This window comes from Mytilus edulis, chromosome 3, assembly GCF_963676685.1.
Source record: "Mytilus edulis chromosome 3, xbMytEdul2.2, whole genome shotgun sequence".
Taxonomy (NCBI): domain Eukaryota; kingdom Metazoa; phylum Mollusca; class Bivalvia; order Mytilida; family Mytilidae; genus Mytilus; species Mytilus edulis.
Window position 1 is genome coordinate 76637349 of NC_092346.1, and position 27317 is coordinate 76664665.

A 27317-nucleotide genomic window follows, 5' to 3' on the forward strand; every position below is an offset into this window, starting at 1 on the left:
GCTTTAGCTTTCGTTATACTGAAGGTTTAACAAAAATGGTTTTCTTTCTTAGAATAACAGTTCCAATCCAAAGGTATTGTATATAAATGAGGCACTAATAGTGCTTTATAATGCTAATTTAGCACCAAATATATATCTGCTAATATATAGTAAAATGAATTGGCATATATGTAGTATTTTCATTTTTCAAAAGAATTTTTTTACAATATATTTTATTTAAAATCAAAGAAGAGCACTGTTCATGATTTGCAAGATAGTGAAAAATGGAAAATATAAATGATATACAGTGTAATATGATAGAGTTGTTCATCAAATAATGTGGAAACTTATCAAATCTTAGTAGAATTTGTGATCAACTATTTATCTTTTTGTTAGCTATTTTTGTCCTACAGAATATTATTTCGACATTGTTTGCTTTTGGTGTAGACAAATATTTACTTATTATTGTCAAACCTATAACATGTATAATTACAGCTCCCTATTGGTATTAACAAGCAATTTTTATCCATTTTTTAGATGTTTGTGAATATATTTTTGATTTTTTTGGCATCAAAGATCCCTATTAATTTATGGGTCAATACATCAAAGGTTGTATTAAAATGTTTATACATTGCCCTGCAAAAAACAGAATGTAGATAGTATACCATTGTAAAGTATGTTCCAACTTATAGATATTCTATGTATGCAGGTGCTGCTGGGATGTGTTAAATTATTGCATATCTTCTTATGTAAAAAAAAAATCCAGGATATCAAAAATAATTTATGTTAAAATGAGAACAAATCTTGTTAGAATTCATTCATTATTTTTGTTTTTAATACAACAGTTAAAGTTTGAAAAAAAATAATGGCACACTTAATGCAACACACTTCTGACAATGTGGGCATGTTTTTGGAGCATATCTCCCAAACCGTAAGAGAGATTATTATGAAACTTAGTAAAACCATAAGATGTTGCCAGTTAGGAACTGTGTGCACTCTTGCTTTTGCTGCCAACCTTCTCACATACAAACATTCCTTGATTATAAGATATTCTTCATTTTCATTAAAACCACCAATTTTGTTTATAATTTAAGACTCAACAGAGTTCAAGATCTTTAATATCCCACTGAAGAAATGTTTTTACAAATAACATACTCACTATAGTTTGCTTTAATCAATTTTATTGAAAATATATATCATATGTTCCATATTAACCTCAGTATGCTTGATCAATTTACCTCATACATTATATTTTATTGGCATTAGAAATGATTATTTCCCTTTCTGTTTTTAAGGGTACCTTTGTCCATATGTACGTTCCAAATTGGTTGACCTTCTGTAACTTCAATTTTTCTCATCCAAATTAAATTTTATTAAACTTTTACACAATGCTTTTTATCAAATAACACAGATCAAGTAAGATTTTGGGTTGCATCACTTTAACAATTCTTAAATAATGTTCCTTCATAAAGTTGTATTGAACCATCACAAGCATGAACTGTGTCTCATAATTCTCCATTTATTTAATTTTCTAATATGTCATTCCAGATTTATGGAACTTTAACAATAGAATTAAAGGTGATTTTTTCACATGTTGTACAATAGCTGTATGCTTTGATTAATTTACATTAGACTTTACACATTTGTTGTGAGCTTCTTTTTAATTTTGAATATTATCTGATTTACTATTTCAAACTTATGGAAATTTATCTGTGAAATTTAAGGCAGTTTTATATTCCTGTCAAAGACCCCACATAATGAAATATACTGCTGTCCATCAGTCTGTCCATATAGTGTACAATTGCTAAACAGTTTTTAACAAACAATGAAACTTGTATAAAACATTTCCTTTTTGTTGAAATTAATACTGCAGTCCAACTAGGCCAACATCGCACTACGATCTGTGAAAAAAAATGCAAATTTTGACCATCGTAGTGCGCTCATTTAGATGGCAGTATGGTCGTATCACGGTCGTGTGAGGTCTTCAAGATTGTGATGAGCGTGGCCAACTTTGAAAATGTTCAAAACAATGGTGGTGTGGTTGTGGCGAAATCAGGTTGTAGTAGAAGCGTAATGAGAGCGCAGTAAGGCCGTGCTAAAATCTAAAAGAGGTTGCTGTACCATTGTAGCAAGAGCGTATTGAAAGCGTGATTCGATTTGGAGAGACTGCGCTACAATCTCACAGAGATGTTATTACAACCTCACTACGACCATCACGTTCTCACTGCGACCCAAACAGGCTTCCACTACGACTATACCACTTTTATATCACGCTTATACCATGCTGTTCAAGACCATAGTACAATTTTAGCACACCCATGCCGTCCTCATCATGCTGTTCTTATGACCTGACTACATTCATACTACGATCATCATGCTTATTGTCATTGTCATATAAAATTTATAAAAGCTCTTCAGCGTTTGTTTGTCTATATGTAATTAGGACCTTTTTTCCTTTATCTTCAACGGCTTAATTATGCTCGACATATCTGTGTCTTCCCTACAATCGTTCACTAAAGCATCATCATTTGATCTTGATGGACCAGCAATACGTTGTAAATCAGGTTGGATTGGTTGGTCCCACATATATCTACTGGATCATAATTAGTTACTGTCAGATCTCCCTCTGTCTCTACCTCTTCTCTTACCAATACGTAGATTTTGTTTGCACGACTGCGTTTTTTTAGAGAAACTCTACGTATCAATGAGAAAAAGAAGGAATGATACAGTATTTATATGGAACACGATGTTGATGTTATTGCCGGGAGGGTAGTTAGATCGCGGTATGAACATGGTATGATCGTAGTATGGTCATTATAAGAGCATGCTATAATGGCAGTAGAAGCGTGGTAAGATCGTGTAACAATCGGATAAACCATGGTATGGTCGTAGTGAGGACGTGATTAGGGCAGAAAGATCGTGATAATCGTGAGGTCGCAGAATTAGGTTAGAACGTGGTATAATGGTAGTGGGAATGTTGTAGAAGCGTAATGAGGATGTAGTAGCATCGTGAAAACAAGGAAAATCTATGTTTTCATGCCGCTCATACCGCGACCTCACCACGATCTCAATTTATTGAAGATCGCTGTGAGTGCGCTGGATCTACGTCTAGTGGGACTCGGGCCTAAGGGTGCTGTGGCCTATTCGAAGTTTCTGTCAGAAATATGTTTTGTTATTTAAATCTATACAGAGAGTGAATCAAATTGGCCGAAAAAATTGGGGGTCCCGGACCATTTAAGCTCAAAATTTTACTTTTAAACCGGTATGTAAAAGGGACCATTTTTCGTTGAAATGATAGGGAAAATAGAGGTGTTGACATATTTTTATCGGTATATAAAAAAAACTGTCTGTGACACTTGGTCAAAAACAGTAATGTAAAAAGCTGAAATATAGCTTCAAAGAATTAGCAATTAAAAAATAAAGGTCACCGATAAGGAAAAAATATTATTTTGCCTTAAAACCCAAAATTTGGCGGGAAAATGGCGAAATTGGGTGAAATGTCATTTTTAGTCTTTCTCAGATACACATAATAACAATAATAATTTTTCAGTTACTAAAATACAGTGATTTTACATTTTAATCAGTCAAAATATTAAAAAAAATAAAAGTGAATTTATAAACTTTCCGTATACCGGTACATGGTAATTGATGGTAATTGATGCGTGAAATTATTTGCACAGTTGAATGAATAGTCAGGCCCGTAGCCAGGAATTTCCAAAGGGGTTCGTTGGACTCATGAGCTCGACTTTAACAGTCACAATTTGAACAAAACGTTGACTTTAACAGTGCTTATTTGATTTCAAGGGGGGGGGGGGGGTCCGAACCCCCTGGCTACGGATATGATAGTCATGATTCCCCTTAAGCTCCCTGTTGATTGTATTGTTTGAATGGGAGGTTCCTTTAAAAGTTTTATCTGTGGGATAATTTTTTCTGATTTCTAATGAAATGCTGTCTCCTATTTTATTCTGACAACAATTTCAGTAGGCATACAACATGGTTATATTGATTTCTGAAGCAACTGTGTTTTTCCTAATTAGTAACATTAGTTGATCAAAGAAAATACTTTGTTGCTCTGTAAAAAAAATTGACATAAATTTGACAATAACTAACATTTTACCCTTCTTTTCAATGCCTCTTTGTTTAATTTGGTATGAGCTATAATAGTATATTGTATTCAATTTTTTATAATAAAATTTATTGCTTCTAAAATGATAAATATTTAAGGCACCATTTTTAATTGTTAACACATGAAGAATAGAATTGAACTATTATGTGTGTATTGATATACCCTTATTATAAATTTTTTTTCAAGGAAAGTTACTTTTGAAAAACTTTGTATTGGAATTTGAATTGGAAGATTAATAAAGTATGTTTGTAGTTTCAACATGAGAATTGTTTTTTATACTCTATAATGTGTAGGCTACACCAAAGTTTTTATAAATTTAATTACTCAACTCCAATGTTATGAAGTTATTTAAATGTATTGCCACAGTATTATTTGCTCATCAATTTTATATGAAATTTTCTTGGTGTTACAGGAGGCCCCGCCAAAAAAAGATGTTCAGATTGTTCGGCTTCTAAACTGTGCATCAAGGGGAGATATCAAAAGGATGAGACAGTAAGATTTGTGTTTTGCGCTGAACAAACCTTCAAACCTTCAAATTGTGTGTTTAGTTTGTTTAATTTTTGTAGAATATTTGCTTCCAATTATATATCAGTTAAAAAGAAAGGTTTGGAAGAACTTTCTTTAAAAAAAAAGAACCAAATGCTTTGAATTGCAAAAACACTAAAAGATGATTGTTAACAGATACTTTTATAAGAAGCAAAATTTAAAAATGAGGAGATGTGGTATGATTGCCAATGAGACAACTATCCACCAAGGTTCAATTTAAGTGAAAGTTAGTAGTTATAGGCAACCATATGACTGCAACAATAAGAAAAACCCCTACTGTATAGTCTACTATAAGAGGCCCCAACATGAATATATGAAACATTTCAATTGAGAAAACTTACAGCCTATTTTAAAACAAAACAATTTAAGAAAACACGTGTGACATGAACCAACAAAAACCACTGAACAGCAGGCTTCTGACTTGGGACAGTCACATTTAGAATTTGATGGGGTTAAGCATGTTTATGAGTGATCTACCCTCCCCTAACCTGGGACAGTTATGTAATAGAACAACATAAGAACAAATTATAAAAATCAGTTGAAAAAGGCTTAACTAGATAGATCAATACAAAGCAGAAAAACATCAATAAAACACAGACCATATATGGCAAAAGAGGGACGAAAGATACCAAAGGGACAGTCAAACTCATAAATCTAAAACAAACTGACAACGCCATGGCTAAAAATAAAAAAGACAAACAGAAAAACGATAGTACACACGACACAACATAGAAAACTAAAGAATAAACAACACGAACCCCACCAAAAACTAGGGGTGATCTCAGGTGCTCCGGAAGGGTAAGCAGATCCTGCTCCACATGTGGCACCCGTCGTGTTGCTTATGTGATTACAAATCCGGTAAATAGTCTAATTCGGTAGGTCATATTCATGAAAGGGAAGGGGATTGTAGTAAAGACGTAAGGAACATATCCAATATCATTTGTGAAACGGTTATTCCATAACGGTCAACCAACTCGTGATGGCGTCCGTAAAATTTACGAAGGGATGATTTCAACTTCACCATTTGGAATTTTGGCAAGGTATTTATCAATCCCTCATCCCTCCTCTCTAACAACAAAAAAGACAGTAAGTACAGATCTGAGAGTACTGACAGCTAGTTCAAAGCCAATTAAAACTTATAAAGTTATAATAAGATTTGACTACATATAGATTTCAGTGTTAGCAAATGTCCTTATGCATTTATTCAAGTTTACTTTAATGACAGATTCAAGGAGTGTGGTTACAAAATGGATGCTTGGGATTATGATAAACGTACAGCACTCCATATTGCAGTCAGTGATAACCAGGAACATATTGTTAAATTCCTGTTAGGAGAATGTAACCAACAAGAGATTGCTAAGAATGGGGGAGACAGGTATGTTATTTTCTTTACCTTATAGATTTTGAAATAGTCCAACCAAAAATACTTTCGAAGTATAGAAAATTGATATCCACTGATTTCTACTTAAAAGGACACAAGCTGTCAAAATTATGCTTACCGATTTGTCTTAAATTCTCATATTTGATTTATAACATACTAAAACACATATACAAATTACAATACGTCTGAATTAACCAGTAAACAATGCATATACTAGAAAGTATACATCAGAATTTTGTGTGTATTTTATTCTAAATACCACCTAATTAACTATTGAGATGACCTCCCAAAATCTACCATCAGTCACATAACACAATTTAAACTGAAACATATAGCAACTTAGTGCATTGGATTTATCTATGTCTGTTTGTTTTCATGTTATAGGTTAAAATAATAAGTTAATCATCATTTTTACTCAATAAGATAATAAGAATGAGTTTTTGTGGATTGAATCAGTCAACCAAATGATTTACCTTTGTTGCAAGTAAATATGTCTTCATCAATGTTTTAAGCATATTTTGACAAAATTGAACCATAGTGGCTGTTAAATGCAAATTAGTATTCAATAATAAGAACAATAAATTCTAGAGGTGCACTTGTAAAGGTAGCCCCTTCATGTGTTATTCTATCCTTCCCAAGATTTGTTTACATGCTTTATGTGAGCAAACTATACTGTTTGATAGGTTTTCACACTCTTCCCTCCCCTCATCAGCTGTTTACCTAATGTCTAAACTAAAACTAAAAATGGTCCTATATGAAATTTTCATTGCAACTTTCTCAGTGAGTACTAATCTTATTTTTTCTGAAATTAATATGCTTCATTTGAGCATGATTTACTGTGTGATTCGTTTACATATTACTTACTCAACAACTTACTGCTCCAAAAATACATATATTCCTACACATAATGACTGTGTAAGAAATTTCATCACATTTTTCTTAAGATCAAAGAACAGAGCACCATGAAATTTAGTATTCACCTTCTTGTGAGCATGCTATTCCTAGTGATGTATGTTCACATTGATTAGTTGCTCTTTAAAAAATACTCATATCAGGAGTATTATGGGATAGTAATAGCTCATAGTTCAACTTGTCTATTGAAACATTGAAGTTAAGGTGGCTCGGGACTATTCGACTGCGCATAATTTCACGCATGAATTACAAAAGTATTTGTCGTAAATTTGACATAATTTTTCTAAATATTTTGATTGATTAGAAATGTTAAATCATTGTTGTTATGTGACTTATAGAATATTTTCGTTATTATCCGTATTTGTTAACGGGTCAAAATGACATTTCAACCATTTTCACCATTTTCCCGCCAAAATTTGGGTTTTAAGGCAAAATATTTTTTTTTCCTTATCGGTGACCTATGTTTAATGGCTCATTCTTTGAAGCTATATTCCAGCTTTCCATATTACAGTTTTGGACCAATTGTCATAGAGCGTTTTTTTTATATTCCGATAAAAATATGTCAACACCTCTATTTTCCCTATCATTTCATTGAAAAATGGCCCCTTGTACAACATACCTGTTTAAAAGTAAAATTTTGAGCTTAAAGTGTCCGTGACCCCATATTTTTTTTCGACCAATTTGATTCATTTTGTTTAAAGAATAAAATAACCAAAAATACGGCACTTCTGATAGAAACTTCGAATAGGCCCGAGCCACCTTAACAGAACTTGGAAAAAAAATCATATTTATTTACGGTAGTTTTGCCACTTCTATTTCATTGTATTATTTATATATGCCAAATGTATTATAGATATTGGAAAAAACAAATGTAAACAACAGTAGATATATTCACTGTAAAATTGATGTATTAATAATGAATAAATCAATATAAGATTAGCAAAGTTTTATTTTGGCATTTATTTCTAAACAAGCAGACTTATAGCTTTTGTATGCCCCACTATAGGGCATTAAGTTTTTCGCTCTGCATGTCTGTTGGTCCGTCTGTCTTGCTTCAGGTTAAAGATTTTAGTCAATGTAGCTTTTGATGAAGTTGAAGTCCAATCAACTTGAAACATAGTACACATGTTCCCTATGATATGATCTTTCTAATTTTGATTCTAAATTAGATTTTTTATTATCCTGATGTGGAAAATTAACCCTCTACCGTCAGGGTTTAGATAAACACCTATAGTGTCGGGTAATTGTGTGAAATTTTTTTTCTTCAGATGGAACATCACTCCTTGGGAAGCTGCAAAAAGTTCTGCAATGGATGTTGTATATAATGAATTTTTGAATCATTGCCCAGTAAGTATCACAACAGACCAATTTTAATTCAATTGTGAATCTCCCCTATCTTCATGATCTTTATAAAAGTTTGATAAACATTTTAGTTCGGAAATCATTGGCCCATTAAAGTTCAATATTACTATTTTACATTGTTTTTTTATCTTTGATATCAAATTTACATCATGCAAAGCTTTAAAAATATTGCAAATATTACTACGTTCTGCACTGACGTCAACCCTAGATACAATAGGTAGCTGCATTTGAAATTCCCCAAGATATGATGACACTTGCAGTATATAGTTCAAAGCTTGCTATTTGAAAAATTGTCAAAATATGATTTTAAGTACTTATTTTATATAAAAAATGATAACTGAGGTATAATAATGTTTGATATTTTATGATATGATAGGAGTTAATGGACACAGAAAATGATGATTATAGGACCTGTAGATTGATATATGCTGCAGCAACTAATGACATTTCCACCTTGCAAAGGTAAATATACATATTTATTAACCAACTAAGTACATTATTATACCCCATGCAACGAAGTTGCGGAGGGTATAATGTTTTTGACCCGTCTGTCAGTCCGTCCGTCCGTCAGTCCTGTTTCTTGTCATCGCAACTCCTCTCAAACCACACAACAGAATTTCACGAAACCTTTTCAGATAATAAGGACATACTATGTAGTTGTGCATTTCGACGGGAAATTGCGATTCAATTTTTAGCTCACCTGGCCTAAAAGGCCATGTGAGCTTTTCTCATCACTTGGCGTCCGTCGTCGTCGTCTCCTCTGAAACTACTGAATGGATTTGAATGAAACTTAAAATGATTGTTCCTTAGATTATCCTGCACAAAGTGTGTGCTTCGATTTTTGATCCGTCAAAAAATATGGCCGCCGTTACTTAAAATAGAACATAGGGGTCAAATGCAGTTTTTGGCTTATATCTCAAAAACGGAAGCATTTAGAGACATGGGGTAAAAATGTTCATTAGGTCAAGATCTATCAGCCCTGAAATTTTCAGATGAATCAAACAAACCATTGTTGGGTTGCTGCCACTTAATTGGTAATTTTAAGGAAATTTTGCAGTTTTTGGTCATTATCTTGAATATTATTATAGATGAAGATAAACTGTAAACAGCAAAAATGATCAGCAAAGTAAGATCTACAAATAGGTTAATATGACCAAAATTGTCAATTGACCCCTTAAGGGGTAAATGTCCTTTAATGACAATTTTTCACAATTTGTTCATCATATTTGCTAACTTTAAAAAATCTTCTCCTCTGAAACTACTGAATGGATTTGGATGAAACTTAGCATGATAGTTCCTTAGATTATCCTGCACAAAGTGTGTGCTTCGATTTTTGATCCGTCAAAAAACATGGCTGCCCTTACTTTAAATAGAACATGGGGGTCAAATGCAGTTTTTGGCTTATATCTCAAAAACGAAAGCATTTAGAGCAAATCTGACATGGGGTTAAAATGTTTATTAGGTCAAGATCTATCAGCCCTGAAATTTTCAGACGAATCAAACAAACCATTGTTGGGTTGCTGCCACTTAATTGGTAATTTTAAGGAAATTTTGCAGTTTTTGGTCATTATCTTGAATATCATTATAGATAAAGATAAACTGTAAACAGCAAAAATGATCAGCAAAGTAAGATCTACAAATAAGTTAAATATGACCAAAATTGTCAATTGACCCCTTAAGGGGTTATTGTCCTTTAATGACAATTTTTTCACAATTTGTTCATCATATTTGCTAACTTTAAAAAATCTTCTCCTCTAAAACTACTCAACCAAATTCAACCAAACTTCAACTGAATGATCAGTAGGGTGTATAAAATAAAGTTTGTGTTTTATTTTCTATTTTGGTCTATTTTTTTAATACTTTATGCATTAGGTCAACTATATTTGGTGTATGAAAATATTTTATGATCTATATGTCGGTTACGCAGGTTTTATTTGAACTTGACCTCATTTTCACAGTCCATTGCTAAGTTTTAAGTGTTTGTGTTTTGGTCTCATTTTCTTTATTTATAAACAGTAAGTCATATATATTTGTAATATTGAAGAATTGTTAGCTGTACATGTTTGCCTGGCATGGTTCAATATGTTCAATAAGGCATTGTTTACCAGGTGAGCGATTCAGGCTCTTGAGAGCCTCTTGTTTTTCTAGGAGTTACGCCCCTTTGAACTTATTTACTTTAATGTACTACTAAAAAAGTTTGTCATCGCAACTCCTCTGAAACTATACAACAGAATTTCATGAAACCTTTTCAGATAATAAGGACATACTATGTAGTTGTGCATATCGACGGGAAATTACGATTCAATTTTATTTCTAGGAGTTACGCCCCTTTGAACTTATTTGCTTCAATGTACTTCTGCAACAGTTTGTCATCTCAACTCCTCTGAAAACACACAACAGAATTTCATGGAATTTTGTAGATAATAAGGACATACTATGTAGATGTGTATATTGACAGGAAATTATTATTCAATATTTTTTCTTATTGCCCGCGTCACACTGTCCCGATTTTTATATACGATTGACACCCGAATGCGAAAATTGTAAGTTCGTACGAAGTTGGTCCCGTTCTCGTTAAAATACCAAAAAATGACCGAAGCAAGTACGATGAATAAGGAAGTCTATACGATGGTGCCGAAATTATATACGATAGCAAAAGATGGACATACGAAGGTTAACCGAAGACGGGTATTTAAGCTTCATATCTCAGCCGAAGCCTACATGATGGATCACGAAGGCTACACGATGGATTACGAAGGCTACACGATGGATTACGAAGGCTACACGATGGATTACGACGATTGCGCGATGGCCATACGATGTCTGAAAGACGTCGTGTACAGCTTGTTTGAACTGTAAAATGTGTGCACTAGTCTGAATAATCACCCATAATTATGCCCATGTTTACTGATCTATCTTAAAGGTAAGGTAATAGGTTCGTTGATCCCTTTTATTCAAAAAGAGCTCTTTCCAGGAGAATATCATAATATAGACAAAAGGAAGGATGTGGGGAAAGCAACAAATGCCGCAAAATATGATAAATAGAAAACAAAACGGTTATGGAGTAAACATTCGTGTGACAACAACTCAGACGATACATAAAAAATCAGAATAATGAAGAAAAAGTTGGTTTCCCTATATACGTGTACCTGCAGTGTTGGTGTACAAGACGCGTTTATGATTTTCATTATGTTACTTGATATGAAAAATTGACAAAAAATAATATTTTACTTGTAAAAGTAAATCCTGAGCCTGTAATATCTGCTCTTCTTGTTCCATTTGAATTAATAGAAACAATGCTGTCGCCTTTCTTGTTCTCATAGAATCATATGATATGAGCTCCATGTTTTGTGAACGTCTTTCTTAACTGTCGTATTAGACTGACCAGTGCATATCGCGCATGGCACTTTAAATGTATTTTAGCGCGAAAATTTACTTACATTTAGCTTGATTTATTGCCGTCGTAGTTCCATCTTGTCGCCTTCGTACTTTTATTCGATGGCAACACGTTGGGATTACGAGGTCTTCACGGAGTCGTGTTGCTATCGTAAGACCTTTGGGTAGCTTCGTGATTCATTCGTGTAGTCATCGTAATGTCAAAACTGCCCGATGGAAACGATGGAAACACGAATGCAATACGATGTTCAAAGATGCATTCCCGGTGACATTACGATGGTGAGGATGGTGATACGAACTAAATACGAACCCTCAACATCGGACGCACCTTCGGGGATTTTTTAACATGTTAAAAAATTTAGAACCCTTCCCGAAGTTGTCCCCGAAGGCTAGAAAAAGTGGCCGATGGTTCTTCTAAGGTTAGAGATGGCACTACGAATAGCCCAATCTGGATACAATCAGTCCCGATTTTGAAAATTTTCATAATCATGTTGCCATCGGCGTAAAAATCGGGACAGTGTGACACGGGCATATACAATTTTTTTTTCTTATACTTATTTAATTTCTCCAATGACAAGGTGGGGACGTGGGGTATGTCAGCGTGCTCACTAAGGTTCTTTAATTGCCAAAAGTAACTGATTATTAAAAATTACATATTTTCTGTAATGGCCCTGTTTTTTTCTGTTATGGCCCTGTTTTTTCTGTAATGGATAGATATAGGAACATGTGGTGTGAGTGCCAATGAGACAACTCTCCATCCAAACAACAATTTAAAAAAAGGTAAACCATAATAGGTCAATGTACGGCCTTCAACACGGAGCTTCGGCTCACACCGAACAACAAGCTATAAAGGACCTTCAAATTACTAGTGTAAAACCATTCAAATGGGAAAAACAACGGTCTAATCTCTAATCTATATATATATAAAAAAAAAAAAAACGAGAAACGAGAAACACGTATAAATAACTTAAACAAATGACAACTACTGTACATCAGATTCCACACTTAGGACAGGTGCAAACATTTGCAGTGGGATTGAATGTTTTAATGGATCCAAACCTTCTCCCTTTTTCTGAAACAATAGCATAACATCACAACATAGAAGAAAAACACACGGTAAAATATCAATTAGCAGGCTTAACTCAATCAAAAAACGTAAATTAATACACTGTGAACCAATAAATCTGATCTGCGATATCTGAATGCAAATGCACAATTAATAAAATATTAGAGACAAACATTCAAGGCCAAAAAGCAAACAAAGCCATAGCAAGACACCACTGCGAAATATTTAATCCTTCGAAAATATTCACTTTAGAAAAAAAAACGGTTTTAATAAAACAGGTAAATCTTGAAGTTTATACAAATGTAGTAAGACGAAGTGAAAATTAGAAGATATTCAAAATAATCAAAGCTGGTATATAGTCAAGATCCATATAAATATAAAATAACAAAAAAGCATTATAAACAGTATCGAATTAACAAGAAAATACAATTTGAGAGTATCCTCGCAGTTACCCTGTTTTTCTGTAATGGCCCTGTTTTTTGTAATGGCCCAGTTTTTCTGTAATGGCCCTGTTTTTCTGTAATGGCCCTGTTTTTCTGTAATGGCCCTGTATTAATGCCCAGTTTGTTTTATTAAGTCCAGCAAGGGTTTTTAATAAAGTTAATAAAATTAAGTTGTAAAGAGTATAATACCTTTTTGTATTTTATTTTATTTTGTAACCAGCAACCAACCTTAAAGAACCATATATAAAGGGATCATTGTTCATCCTGTTTTCAACACACATCTCTTTCAACTGAATATGTTAGAAAAAGTACAAATTATTTTTTTCTAACTAAATTGTCATTAAAAGAGTAAGAGAGTACATCAAGTTGGCAGCAACACATACACTTTTGTTCAGTTGGTTAATAAATGTATTAAGAAATAGGTGTTTTTATAATGGCCCTGTTATATGTCCTCGGTCAGTATAATGACCTTGGATGTCTGTAATAGCCCTCGGCTTTGCCTCAGGCCATTACAGACTTCTTCGACCATTATTACAGACCTTGGACATATAACAGGGCTATTATAAAAACACCCATTCATTAATACTATAATAACATTTACAATGAGTTAGCACATAATGTATGAAATCTGTTGGCAAAATATGTAGACCAAAATAAAATACCATGCGATAATTGGTGGATGTTGTCTTTATTATCATTTATTTTACAAAATAACAAAATAAAGTGAAATGATGGTAACAGATGGCATGTACCAATAACCATGAATGTATGAATGCTAAATGTCTAGTGGCAAAGTAAATGCATATTCTGAGTAAGAACTTGTAGTATAAATATTAACCCTGCTTTGTACAAGACTAAAATGCGGAATCAGATGTTTAAAACAAGAATTGCTGATTTCAGTATTAAGTTTCTGTGTTCTTGTAAAATATGTATAATTCACACTATTTGACAGCTTACATGAAAAGAAAGTGGACATGAATTTAAGAGATTATGATGGACGTACTGCCTTGCACCTTGCAGCTGCAAATGGACATGTGGAAGCTGTTGAATTTCTTGTCAAAGAGGCAAATGTTACTGTTGAAATACCAGACAGGTACTTTTAGTTTTAAAGAAATAAGAAGAGTGCAAATGAGACAACTCTCCATCCAAGGACAATGTGTACAAAGAAAACAGTTATAGGTCAAAGTATGGCCTTTAACACAAAGCCTTTGCTCGCACATAACAGAAAGCTATAAAGGGCCCCAAAATAGCTTATGTAAAACAATTATAACAGGAAAACCAACAACCTATTCTATATGAAATAATGAGAAACACTTTTGAACCACATTAACAAATGACAAACACTGAGCAACAGTCTTCTGACTTGGGACAGGTTCAAAAATGTCTTGATTTACATCTTTTTGATTCTTCAAATCACATGTTTTCATCTAATCACAATTTTGCGTGAATAATTTTACATAAAGTTAAGATCATAGGGTTTTTTTGTCATGTAAATCACCACTATGGTCAAAATTTTATACATGTAAAATTAAGCAAAATGAATTCAACCTCAAAATTAGGTTTGATCACAAATGCTTGAAAGTGAAATCAACTCCGACTACACTTTTTACACATAAATTGTTTATTACATTGGAATTTTATACATGTATATCATTACTGTTGATAAAATTGGATTCAGATGATGATTGCTAGAATATTTCTTATCCCCATCTTAGTATTTTAACCAGGAGGAAACTTGACATGTGTTTTCCTTAAGGATGTACTTGGTTGAGCTTTTGTGAAATCAAATAAATCAAGAATTTAAAATTGATACTGTAAGCTTGAAGAGTATTAGTTTTGGATCAGAATAAGCTTAAAAATATTTACAGGTCATGGATCTCTTTTTTGAGATTTTTTATTTATAAAATATGGCGGGAAATGGCTGACTCTGACTTTCACCGAATATATTTGCATTGGTATTATTTGGGTCTCAAATCAAAAGAAAGAAAATCAAAAATCTGCTTAAATTTGGTCAAATGACCTTTTATGAGCTATTAAATCTTATATTAAAAGATCAATGGGTGTTATGGGGCAAAATATTTTACCTTGAAGCATATTGAAAAACACCAAGGAGTCCGAACATCTGACATAAATTCCCAAACCTCACCTACATCCTTAATTCTTTTATTGTTTCAAGTGAAAATTTGAATTAGTTTGATATTCCTTAAAGCTTGTAAATAAATATGTAATTATTCTAATGATTTTATCCCTTATTGGGAATCATTGGCTTTCATTTTATTAAGTGCATGACTTGGCTATCACGTTGTCAATGAATTAGATTACTAACCTAGTTATAAGATTAGTCCATATGGATGTCACTTCATCTACGACTTATCCCTTTCATCATTTAGTATAGATTTTGATTTATTTAAGTTTCTCTGTTTTCTGGATAAAAAATGTCTTATATTTAACTACTTGTAGGGTTCTACCTAAGTTTGTACCCTACAACCCAAATTTATGTTAAATTCAATTATAATAAAGAAAAATGTAATAGTAATCAAAACATTGCTTTATATGTTACACTTTGTGCTAAATTTCCCCCAAAAATCATTCGATTCAAACTATAATAATATAAAAAATGCAGAAAAGTGATTCATGGTGAAGGATTGATTGAATTTAAGACATTAACACATTTTTATGCCAATTTGTGGTGGCCAGTTCTTATTGATAGAGGAAGCAGCTCAGAGAACCACAGCCATCTGCAGGAAGACTGAAAATCATATTCAATTATGATTTAAGGAGGCTCGAGGGTATAAAAATTTCAGAAAAAATTAAACATTTGTTTTTCACTACAAATTTTATTTATTACCTTTTGTAGTTGTTACTTTATCATATGGTACAAAAATCATTCAAAACAATCAATTCGTGTTGGCTCCAGATGACATTTAAAATGTGTACATCATTGAAAAAGTTCCAAATTATCTCCCTTTGGTGGAAAAATGCCCTTTTTTGCCTTTAAAATTGAAATATCTTTTTTAACTCATCGGTGACATATAATTTTTAATATAATTTCCATATAAGCTGTACTTAAACTAAATTATTGTAAAATTTGAGCGATTTCTGTAATAAATTTCTTTTTTTATTTCGATATTACCTATATTTCTCCTATTACTTCAACCACCTTTACAAAAATGTAAGCTTCTTTAGAAGGCAGATTGTGAGCGCAAATGAACGGTGACCCCACTTTTTTATTTTAATTTTCTATTAACTATAAGATAAAGTTCATTTATAGAAAAATATAGAGAAATCCTATATAAATGATTTAGACCCGCGAACCCCCTTAAGTCAAACACACATGCCAGTAGTGGTGTTTTATCACTGTTACTAAGACGAACTACGCTGACAACTGGACTACCAAGTTCCTAGTGAAGGATTGACATGACTTTGAAAGATTAGTCATTTGAAAAAAAGATATAAAAAAAATAATTGAAAAAAAATATATTACTTCTCTGTTAATGTTCAATGTTTGTAAGTTCAATGAGTTATATTTAAAAAAGTTGAAAAATTATCTAGGCTTTTCTACTCAACATGGTCTAACTGCAATTATGTATTAAAAAACCAATAAAGAAACACTGTAGTAACAATGTAAAATCATAGCTGGTTTTAAAGCTTTCAATTGACTTATAAATCACATGTTTATAATTAGCATATATACTTTTACAGAGAAAACCGTTTTCCAATAGACGATGGGACTGAAAAAGTAAAAAAGATTTTACAGGAATGTCAGAACAATACAGTGAAAAAGACTAAGGTTAGTAGTTTATAACAGACTATAATTGTGTGTCTCTACAAGCAATTCAAAATAAATCATGAATTGAATATGAACTAAGTGATAACTAATGAACATCTTTTTATAGGTTTAGATAAATTTAAATGATAATTTTACTTATATATGTCTTATATGTATAAAAAAAAAAAAGGTTATAACACATTTTAGCATTACGTTTCCTTTTGATGATTTTCAATTTCACAAGCGTGAATTTTCCGGTAAAATGCTTATATTCTTAGGTCATCGTTCTATGACGTTGGAAAGCATATGATGTGGGAGTACAATAGGAACAGCCCAAACCACGGGTGTGTTTGAAGAACATCATGTTAGAATTTCAAATATATTTATACATTAATATTGAAATCATTTTTGTCTCACCTATGATGAATATACAGTATGGGAGACATAGGTTTAACATGTACTATCTGGTAGAGTAACTATTTGTATAAAACATTTCATTTCACTGGATTTATCTGACCTTGACCTTTTTGTCATGGATCTTTGAAAATGTTAAGTTTACGTGATATTTGAAGTAAAACCTTTCTGTTAAGGACTTTCATGATAAATCAATGACCAGTAAAGTAGGCAAAAAATTTCAACATGTGCACTCTTGCTTAGTTTCCCTGAGCAAATGATGGACTATACAAGCGACACAGGTATCATTTTGTGAGATTTGCTTTTATTACTTCTAGTTGATAACAAAATCAATGTTAGTTCAAAAAAGGCAGTATTTATTACTACAGTGTTAAATTGAAATCCTTTAAAGAGAAGTTAATCCAAATATATATTTTTAAATAGTCTGTTTTGAAAAGATGTGTGAATCTGTCAAAATTACTGTAGTGAAGAGTGTCAAAAAGTCATAACTGAAATCAGAAGGATCATTAAAAGCAATTTATTTATATAAAATGTCACAAGAGTATTTTACAATCCAAAAATATTTAATTTCCTTATTTTCAGATGGTCTTTAGCTTTAAATCAAACGATACAATATTTGATTTAATTTTATGGGGTGTTTTTCTTTGTCTGCAACAAAAGTCAAGGAAGCAACACATAAGTCTGCTGTTAGCGTCAACATTAGCATCAGTCAAAACTTGAAAATAATTGTAGTTAGTGTTATATCACACTGATCTCTTTCTCAATAGTTTATATTAAAAAAATAAACTTTACTTCAATGTACATGTAAAAATATGTGTAAATTTTTAATTTTGGGCACAGCTAACACCAAAAGAGGAAACATTGACAATTCTAATGACAGCTGCTTCAAAGGGAAATTTACATAAACTTGATGACTTTAAGTAAGTAACACATAGTATTTAAAATTGATCATTGGCAGATCCATAAATTTCCATAATGAGAACCTCCTCAAGTCATGCTTCACTGATGCCCTATATAATCAAGATGTGCACACACTCACACCCCTAAATCTGCATCTGTTAATAATGACGGTTCTGGATAATTGTTTGGCATACATCTTCAGACCTGATTTTATTAGTTCTAATTTGATTAAACCTTGACTGTTTCAATAGAAATTTTTCTATAATAATAGATATAAAAATACAGGCATTTACAATAATATGGGATTAATTTTGATCCCAACAGTTTAGGAATTAGGGTTCATTAAGGGGCTAAAATAAGCACTTTTATAATTTCCAGACAATAACTTTTGGAATGGTGTATGGATCTCTCTGAAATTATACCACAAAGGGATGGTAAAAACTGGCTTTGGTGTTTATGGTTCAAACTGTTTAAGAATTGGGGGCAAAAAAGGGGGAAGCAAGGATGTCTTGGTTAATGGACAATAACTTTAGAACAAACCATAATTTTAAAGCAGTTTAAGGGAAGTAATTCAAACATAACATTTTGAATTACTTCCCTTGTTATGGTTGCAAACCCTATTGGAAAATCTAATTCAGATTATGTCCATATCTTGAGGGAAAGAAATGTTTTTTGGAAAAGGATGGAGGCATAAAAAATTGGGGGGTGGGGACAATTTGTTCTCAATTCTTCTCAAGAAATGAAAAGAATATTTCTTTAATTATAATATTTTTTTGCAAATAAAAAAGGGGGATGGGGTTATTCACAACAGCAAAGTGTATTGCACAAAAGCAAAATAATGAATTTAAATTCAAATCGCATAACCAATTCAAGTTCTTTGACTACATTTATTCTGTGTCAGAAACCTTTTATGTGTCAAGATATTTTTAAAATTACAATCCAAATTCAGGCCTGTATCAAATGCCAATATTGTGTCCCTTTTTGCACAACTGTTCAGGGTTGGACCTCTGAGGTAGTATTTAGCTGCACTTGGAAAAGCAATTATTTTAAAAGTCTGTGTGAAATAGCTTGATTGTTTAGTATCAACCATTAACCAGGTAGTATATGTACCATTACAATTATATTCCTTTGTGTCAGGTACAAATATTTCAAAATGGACAGTGGTGATTATCTTAAAGATACACCACTTCATGTTGCTGCTGCTAAAGGAAGGATAAAGGATGTAAAGTATCTCTTAAATGAAAGACAAGTCTCACCATTTGCTCGAAACAGGTAAAGATTCAGATATATTTAATAGTCTCATTATATGTATATTTTTAAGCTTAATTGATTTGATGCTTCCTCAAAAATTAGGTTAGTTAAACAACAAAAGAATATTAATCTGCATATGGTTTTATAGTCATTTTTTAAAAAAATTGCCAGAAAATGCAGAGGAAAGGTCAATACATTTATTCATGAAAAAAAGTCACCCATGTGTCTGTTTGCATAAGAATTTGCACCTTCTGTGACCAATCAAAAAACTTGCTGTGGTTTCTATCAAATATTAGGCAGTGGACGTTGAGCACAAAACAACCATGCTACTTACAATCACTTGTCAGTATCTATTATCTATTTTCATATTCTATTACTTACAGCTTTTTGAAAATGCCGGTAGATTTAGTGAATGAGAAAATAAATTTTTGGAATCAAAAAGGAAATACATTACGCGAAAAGGAGTTTAAAAAAGTAAAAGAAGTACTGCAAAAGGCAATGGATGAAGCCTCTAATGAAGATATAGATATAGTAAGAACTTATATAGCTACAATTACTGTTGCCACTAGACAAAGAGGTCAATAAGATTTACCCTTGCCCATTGGTCTGTATGTTATGTACATATGTTGTGTAATTGCTTAGGTTTGCATCAACCAAATAATATGAAACGTGTACACAATAATGCTTATTACCACCAAACACAGAACAAGATCCAAATTGGATGGCATCAATTTCAATCATGAGTTTCCCTATTCTGTTTGTAAATGAACAGTGAGAGCATCAAACCCTTGAGAAATCTTGTAATATAATATGGGAAAAAATGTCATTGAGTTTGAAAAAGTACATTTACTTTTGCTTCTTACACAATCCTGTTGTCCTTCATAGGTTAAAAAATACTGGATTGGTTGAAATATTCTAACTTTTGTTTTTTGTTTTTGACTTGATAGTAGTTGATAATTTTTGCTTGTTTCATTTGGGATAAACATCAATTTCTATTCATCCATACAATATCATGGCATGGTATCATCAGAGTGTCTTAGCTACAAATCAGTTGTTAGTTACTGACAAACTTTATTTGATAGCGCATAAAACTTTAATTGTCTACATCTGATGCATTTATATTGGTACTGTTTAAGTTATTAATGCTACCTCAGCATTTTTTCAATCACTACATATTCCTTAATAATTATAGTCATGGTTATGAACTTAAAAGCTAGTTTCAACAAAATAACTTTTGCAAAAGTTTTAAACTATGCTAGTAGTTTGGTTTGATCTGCAGAGAACAAAATGATCTTTACAGCTTAATTTCAACAAAATAACTATTGCGAAAACTATAAACTATTCTAGTCATTTGGATTTCAATTAAAGATTTACAACCATTTAACTTTAGTATGCAATAAAAAATGAAATATTTGGTAAACTAATGCTTGATAGCTGAATTTTGAAACCATTATTACAGCAGATACTTTCTTTGTTAAATTTAAGTGTAATGTAATCAAACCAATGTAAAAATTAAATGAAATATAGTGTTTATCATTTTACTTTGATTGGTTTGTAAATGAAGTACATCTTATTATTTATCTGTTGAGTTTTAACATGGTTTTGTTTATATTTTATATTGGATAAACAATATTTAGACAAAATATGATGATAATGTAAAACTGAATTTGTTTCTATTTGAACAGGAGGAAGATAAAAACTTTATCAAACATTCAGATGAAGAAAGGATATTTCTATTTCTTAATAGAGCTTGTAAAGGTGATTTAAAGACAATTCGCAGGTATGCATTGCAATTTAAATTATTTTTGTGACCATTGTGGAAATAGTAAAATGCTCTGTCTGTTCAAACACACCCTTACATGAAACTGTCAGTAGGATTATTTGTCATCAAATTCTCAACCAGACTACCAACATTTTGATTTGACCATTTATACAGGATCTCTATTAAACTGAGACCATTTTTTGAGCATTGAAACAATAGCACATTATGAACACAAGTTTTCTGACACCCTTTGACAGAAAGCTATCATTCTTGGCCAAATTTTTTAACATTATATGTAAATGATCATGCTGTACTGTCATTATGACAAATTTTAAGGGAGTTATGGGCAATGACCAATTTTTGGACTATTGTACTCAATAATCTGAATTTATTTCGTATAATTGCTTTTCCCTTTATTATATTGCAGGTATTTAAAGACAGACCCAACACTGTGTAATAAAACTGACTATGATAAAAGATCAGCTTTACATATGGCAGTAGCAGAGGGACATATTCACTTGCTTAAGTTTCTTCTGAATCAAAACATTTTGAATAAGGATGTGGAAGACAGGTAAAATTTGGAGTCTTAAAATGATTTCCTAAATTAATGAGTAAAAAAAAACCAAAAAAAGATATATATTTTTTTACAGGCTTATGAGGAATATTTCATATATATGATATTCTTTATTATAGTGAAAAAAGCCACATTCCTTACTATTATATTTATAGAGATCCAATAAAATCCATTACTTTATACTAAAACAGTAAGTTGTAATGCAGCTCTAATTTTATCTCTTTACTTAATCAGTCACTCACTCATTTAGTTAAATCATTCTTTGTGTATCTAGTTTAATAAATGTATCATATGACCCTGTTCATCAACAAAGATGACCACCATGGCTAAAAATAGAACATGGGGACAAATTCAGTGTTTTGCTTGTAATTCTGAAAACAAAACGTTAAGAGCAAATCTGATATTGTTACAAATGTTCCTCAGGTCAAGATCTATCTGCTCTGAAATTTTCCCATGCATAAGACATTTTGTTGTTAGGTTGCTACCCCTGAATTGGTGATTTTAAGGAAATTTTTCAGTTTTAACTTAATTTTTTAATGAAATATCGCTTATTGATTTTTTGATATGCAGCAGGCAGGCGGGTTGCTGCCAAACAGTGTCTGTTCATGAACATGAAAACACTTTGACAAAAGTTTTTCAAATTTAGACAGGTTGTCTCCTGTAAATGAAGGTCAAGTTCATTTTCACGATTATAGCTGTTCTAGGGTTTACTAAAGCAGTCTATAGGAAAATTGTAAAATAACAATTTCAAATGATCACAACTTGAAAGTAATTTAAATAATGATAAGGGGTCTTCAGTAACTGTTTTAGACTGCAATGGGATGGCCAGCAATTAAACGTCTGGGCCAATTAAAGCAAACTTGGCCTCAATCATTATTAGGGTTTCTAATTCTATTTATTATGACTTACAACTTATTAAACATAATTTCCAAAACCACAGTAGATACTTTTAAGGGACACATTCTCCTGAGAGCCTCTAGTTACAATTATTAGAATGTCAAATGTACATATAAGGACTAAAAATCTGTACTAGAAAAGCAACTAACTTAATAATGATTGTATAGCAGATAGATAAAAAAAAATCATGCACAAACAAAACAAAACTGTTTCAAAGAGTGCCCACAGCTACTGAAATCAAGCACAAAGTTCTTAACCGGCTGCTATGATATTACACTGTCATTCTCTGCATTACTAATTAAGTCTTTTAAGTTTTTTAAAATGAATTTTTAGTAATGACTATTATTTCTATTTTTAGATGGAAATGTACACCTTACGATGAGGCAGTGAATAGGAAAGATAGTGACATGATAGAGCTGTTGAGAAAGTAATTTCCTCAATCTATTTTATATGAAGCTATTGATACTTCTATTGCATGTCATCTAAATGTTACAACAGCAGACTGTCACATGATTAATGACAGCATAATCTTGCCATGCATTTATTGTAAACAATTTTAAGAATATATTCAACTGCATAGAGTGAATCAGAAAACTACACTTTTACTTTAATTGTAATAAGAAGGATGAGTACAGGGGTTTTTTTTTCACACAAAGAAAATAGGGAATTTTTTATAACACTTCTGTAACATATTTATATACCGCAGATGAAATAACAAGAAATGTTTGTATATTTCACTCTTGAATTATAAAATATAAATAATTTAGTATACAATGATCATTTAACAAAAGAAAAAGTTTCAAAAAGGCATAGTTCATGGTCTTATTAAGGAACCATCTGTGTTATATTTGTTAACTAAATTCAGGCACTCTCACAAACAATATTTCAAATGAAAAATTTGAATTGTATATTTTTAACACGAAATGGTTTTTTGTCCCTGCAATAGCACTTCAACTAAAGTAAAAATTGGACAAAAATTGTCTTATCAAGTAGATATTTCAAAAAAGTGTACCAGATTGGATAAATGTTGTATTATTGATGTTTAAGGGTGTTCTTTCTTCAGCGTTGTGTAGGACAGACACTACTGATGAAATGTTAACTTTTCTATTGTATTTTACAAAGAGTGAGATCTTTTTATTCACGTTTACTAAATGCCTGTAAATTCATAAATGTTGGCAATGTTTTTATTTTTGCTAAAAATTTGATAGCATTCTTTGTATGATTCTCCTTACCAGTCAATACCCATGAATGAAAAGACATTGGAAGGAAGATGAGTTTTTGTATTGCCCATAACCACCAATCAGTCGTGACTTTTAAAAATTGCAACTGTGACAGTGTATACAAATGAAACACAAATTTAAGTAGCAAATTTGACCAATTTATGTTTTACGTAGGGAAAACAGTACAGTGAGTTTATGTTTTTCACAAGTGTGAACCAGGGTAACTAATTGAGATTCACTGTTTGGGTATCAAGGGTTCAACTAGGCTCAAATTTTATGTTTGTTGAACGTGCCCAAATCACAGTTTCCCTACTCCAAAAGTTTCTTTTGAAGTTGAAATGACATAAGCAATATGAATTTAACTAGCTTCTGATTTTATCTTATCTTGGTCTTGCCTAGATTATCTATTCAGAATATGTGGTTTCTTTCTAGTTTTTTGTAGGCAATAGTTAAATCAACCTGTAGAGATCCTTCCATAAAAGTCAATTTTACAGATCTAGACAATTTTACACCGCCAAATGACCTAGTCATTACAGAAATCATTTGCAATTGTATTAATATTTTTATCTGCTATACTTATTTGTAATGTATTTATACTATTTATGGTTTATATACTTTTTTGTTGTTATTTACTTGTAAAGCATTTATTAATTTATACATAATATTTGAATCTTTTTTATTTGTTTTTAACTAGCTATTGGAAGTATCTTGGTGCTTATTTTGTATTTGAATCTTAATGTATGTCCACTTTGTGCAATTGGTTACTGTACAATATTACCTGAATTACTATTTATTTATGCCTTGTACTTTTTTGCTGGTATTCTTCTTTAAGCTTTATATTTATATTATTTAAACATTATTTTAAACTTCTTACTTGATTTAGCCCTTTCATCTGTTTCAATGGAGTATTGATTATGGGTGTTATGTAAATTAAATGTTTATTACCTGAACTAAATTCTTGTGACGACTAAAGATATACTTCTGAAGATGGTTTACTTTCACATGACTGGTTGTTATACATGGTGACAATATTTATTTAATGCCATCAAATCTGAACTGTATAATCATAGTGTCCACATGGTTCCAATATCTTATTAATTAAGTGTATGCATTGTGTAACTGTATAAATGCTAATTGCAGAGATCTGTAAAATGTTATAGTATTGTGCATTGTTGTCTATGATTCTCATCACTGCCAATTCTACCAGTTTTATTTCAGTTTGAAAAATTTGATGTTATGTTTCAAATATTATTATATATCAAATGATGCATCTGCTGAATATCATAAGTACAACAGTTATGGCATGTTTATGTAAAACACATATAAAGATTATATATTTGGCTCTAAAAAGATAAATTAGTTCCTATATAAATAAAGGTAATACCTGTATACCACTGTTCAATAGTCGTAAATCAATTTAACTGAAACAAATTCGGGTCACAAACCAAAACTGAAGAAAACACTCACAAAATTCAGAAAAATTACTAGGTGACATTTAATGTATAAGTATATATTTCTATTGAGTAAACATTAAGGAAGTACACCACTAATTCATGGTCTCATTGCTTTCTATGTTAAATTCCTCCATTTCAAGCAGGAACATCTCTTTTATTTTAAGTTCAAATAAAGTGGCAATCATTGCATGTCAAAGCAACACTTAATAGTATCTTGTACTGGAAAAAATCAACATACCTTTAATGGCATATACAAAAGAACTGGTTCCCTGAACTTCGGATGTACCAAAACAGGTACTTCAGATCTGACAAACACACAAAATGTACCCTCTTTTTATACAACCGCAAAAATTGAAAATTTTTTGGTCGTATATTGGTATGACGTTGGCATCCTCGTCGTCGTCGTCTTAGACATTTGGTTTTTGCACTCTAACTTTAGTATAAGTAGATAGAAATCTATGAAATTTAAACACAAGGTTTATGACCATAAAAGAAAGGTTGGGATTGGTTTTGGGAGTTTTGGTCCCAACAGTTTAGGAATTAGGGTCCAAAAGGATCAAAAATAAAACTTTGTTTGATTTCATCAAAAAATGAATTATTGCGGTTCTTTGATATGCCAAATCTAACCATGTATTTAGATTCTTAATTTTTTATCCTGTTTTCAGATTGGTCTACATTAGGTCCAAAGGGTCCAAAATTAAACTTAGTTTGATTTTAACAAAAATTGAATTCTTGAGGTTCTTTGATATGCTAAATCTAAACATGACTTAAATGTTTGATTATGGACCCAGTTTTCAAGTTAGTCCAAAATTCAGGGTCCAAAATTAAACTTTGATTTCAACAAAAATTGAATATATGGGGTTCTTAAATATGCTGAATCTAACCATGTAATTAGATTTTTAATATTTGGGCCGGTTATCAAATTGGTCCACATTGAGGTCTAAAATTGAACATTATTTGATTTCATCAAAAGTTGAACTCTTTGCGTTCTATGATATGCTGAATCTAACCATGTATTTAGATTTTGGATATTGGACCATAATAGGTAAATGTCCAATTTAAAATTTTTAAGTTTAAGTTCTGAGACCACATTCATTCTGTGTCAGAAACCTATGTTGTATCAACTATTTAATCACAATCCAAATTCAGAGCTGTATCAAGCTTAAATGTTGTGTCCATACTTGCCCCAACTGTTCAGGGTTCGACCTCCGCAGTCGTATAAACCTGCGCCCTGCGGAGCATCTGGTTTGGTGCAGTTTTTTTTATATTTAAAATTAAAAGTCCAAAAGTGTTCTACAATGATCACCAGTCCCTCAGCTTTCATTTGATGCCAAAAATACCTAAATATCCTACATATTTTGAATGTAACACTCATGAGTAGGAACTATTTTGTGTTAAATATGTGCTACTTTCTGGTATGTGCTTTCTTGCCGGGCCCGAATTAGTGGTGTTACACCTTAATAAGACTTAAAGTATAAGCTTTTTGTAAACACCATTTTTATGCCCCATTTATGGACATTATTTTATCTGGTCAGTGCGTCCGTTTGTACGTAAGTTCGTTCGTTTGTCTGTCCGTCAGTTCGTTTTTGGTCGAGGTAGATTTTGATGAAGTTGAAGTCCAATCAACTTGAAACTTAGTATACATGTTCCTTATGATATGATCTTTCTAATTTTAATGCCAAATTAGAGATTTTATCCCATTTTCACAGTCCACTGAACATAGAAAATGATAGTGGGGATGAGGCATCCGTGTACTTGGGACTCATTTTTGTTACTTTTAGTGTAAAACATTTATACAAAATGTTTATATTGATTCATCTTTATTTTCGTTTTTGATGCAAGAAAATATATTTATTAAAGTTTAA

The 27317-nt window shown here is 31.7% G+C and overlaps 1 protein-coding gene across 3 annotated transcripts in view; it reads left to right on the forward strand.

The window, feature by feature from the left end:
- The window catches only part of LOC139517482 (serine/threonine-protein phosphatase 6 regulatory ankyrin repeat subunit B-like), a 70275-nt gene extending 42958 nt beyond the window's left edge, over positions 1–27317 (forward strand). The window contains exons 17-30 of one of the 3 annotated variants that reach the window (XM_071308588.1): positions 53–73; positions 1528–1557; positions 4518–4597; positions 5877–6026; positions 8213–8291; positions 8683–8768; positions 14164–14304; positions 16914–17001; positions 18235–18314; positions 19432–19566; positions 19929–20076; positions 21231–21325; positions 21735–21878; positions 23137–27317. In XM_071308588.1, coding sequence (XP_071164689.1) covers positions 53–73; positions 1528–1557; positions 4518–4597; positions 5877–6026; positions 8213–8291; positions 8683–8768; positions 14164–14304; positions 16914–17001; positions 18235–18314; positions 19432–19566; positions 19929–20076; positions 21231–21325; positions 21735–21878; positions 23137–23209 — 1350 coding nt within the window. In that variant the 3' untranslated portion in view covers positions 23210–27317. The remainder of the gene's footprint in view (positions 1–52; positions 74–1527; positions 1558–4517; positions 4598–5876; positions 6027–8212; positions 8292–8682; positions 8769–14163; positions 14305–16913; positions 17002–18234; positions 18315–19431; positions 19567–19928; positions 20077–21230; positions 21326–21734; positions 21879–23136) is intronic. The other 2 variants (XM_071308589.1, XM_071308590.1) reach the window with 2 other exon arrangements.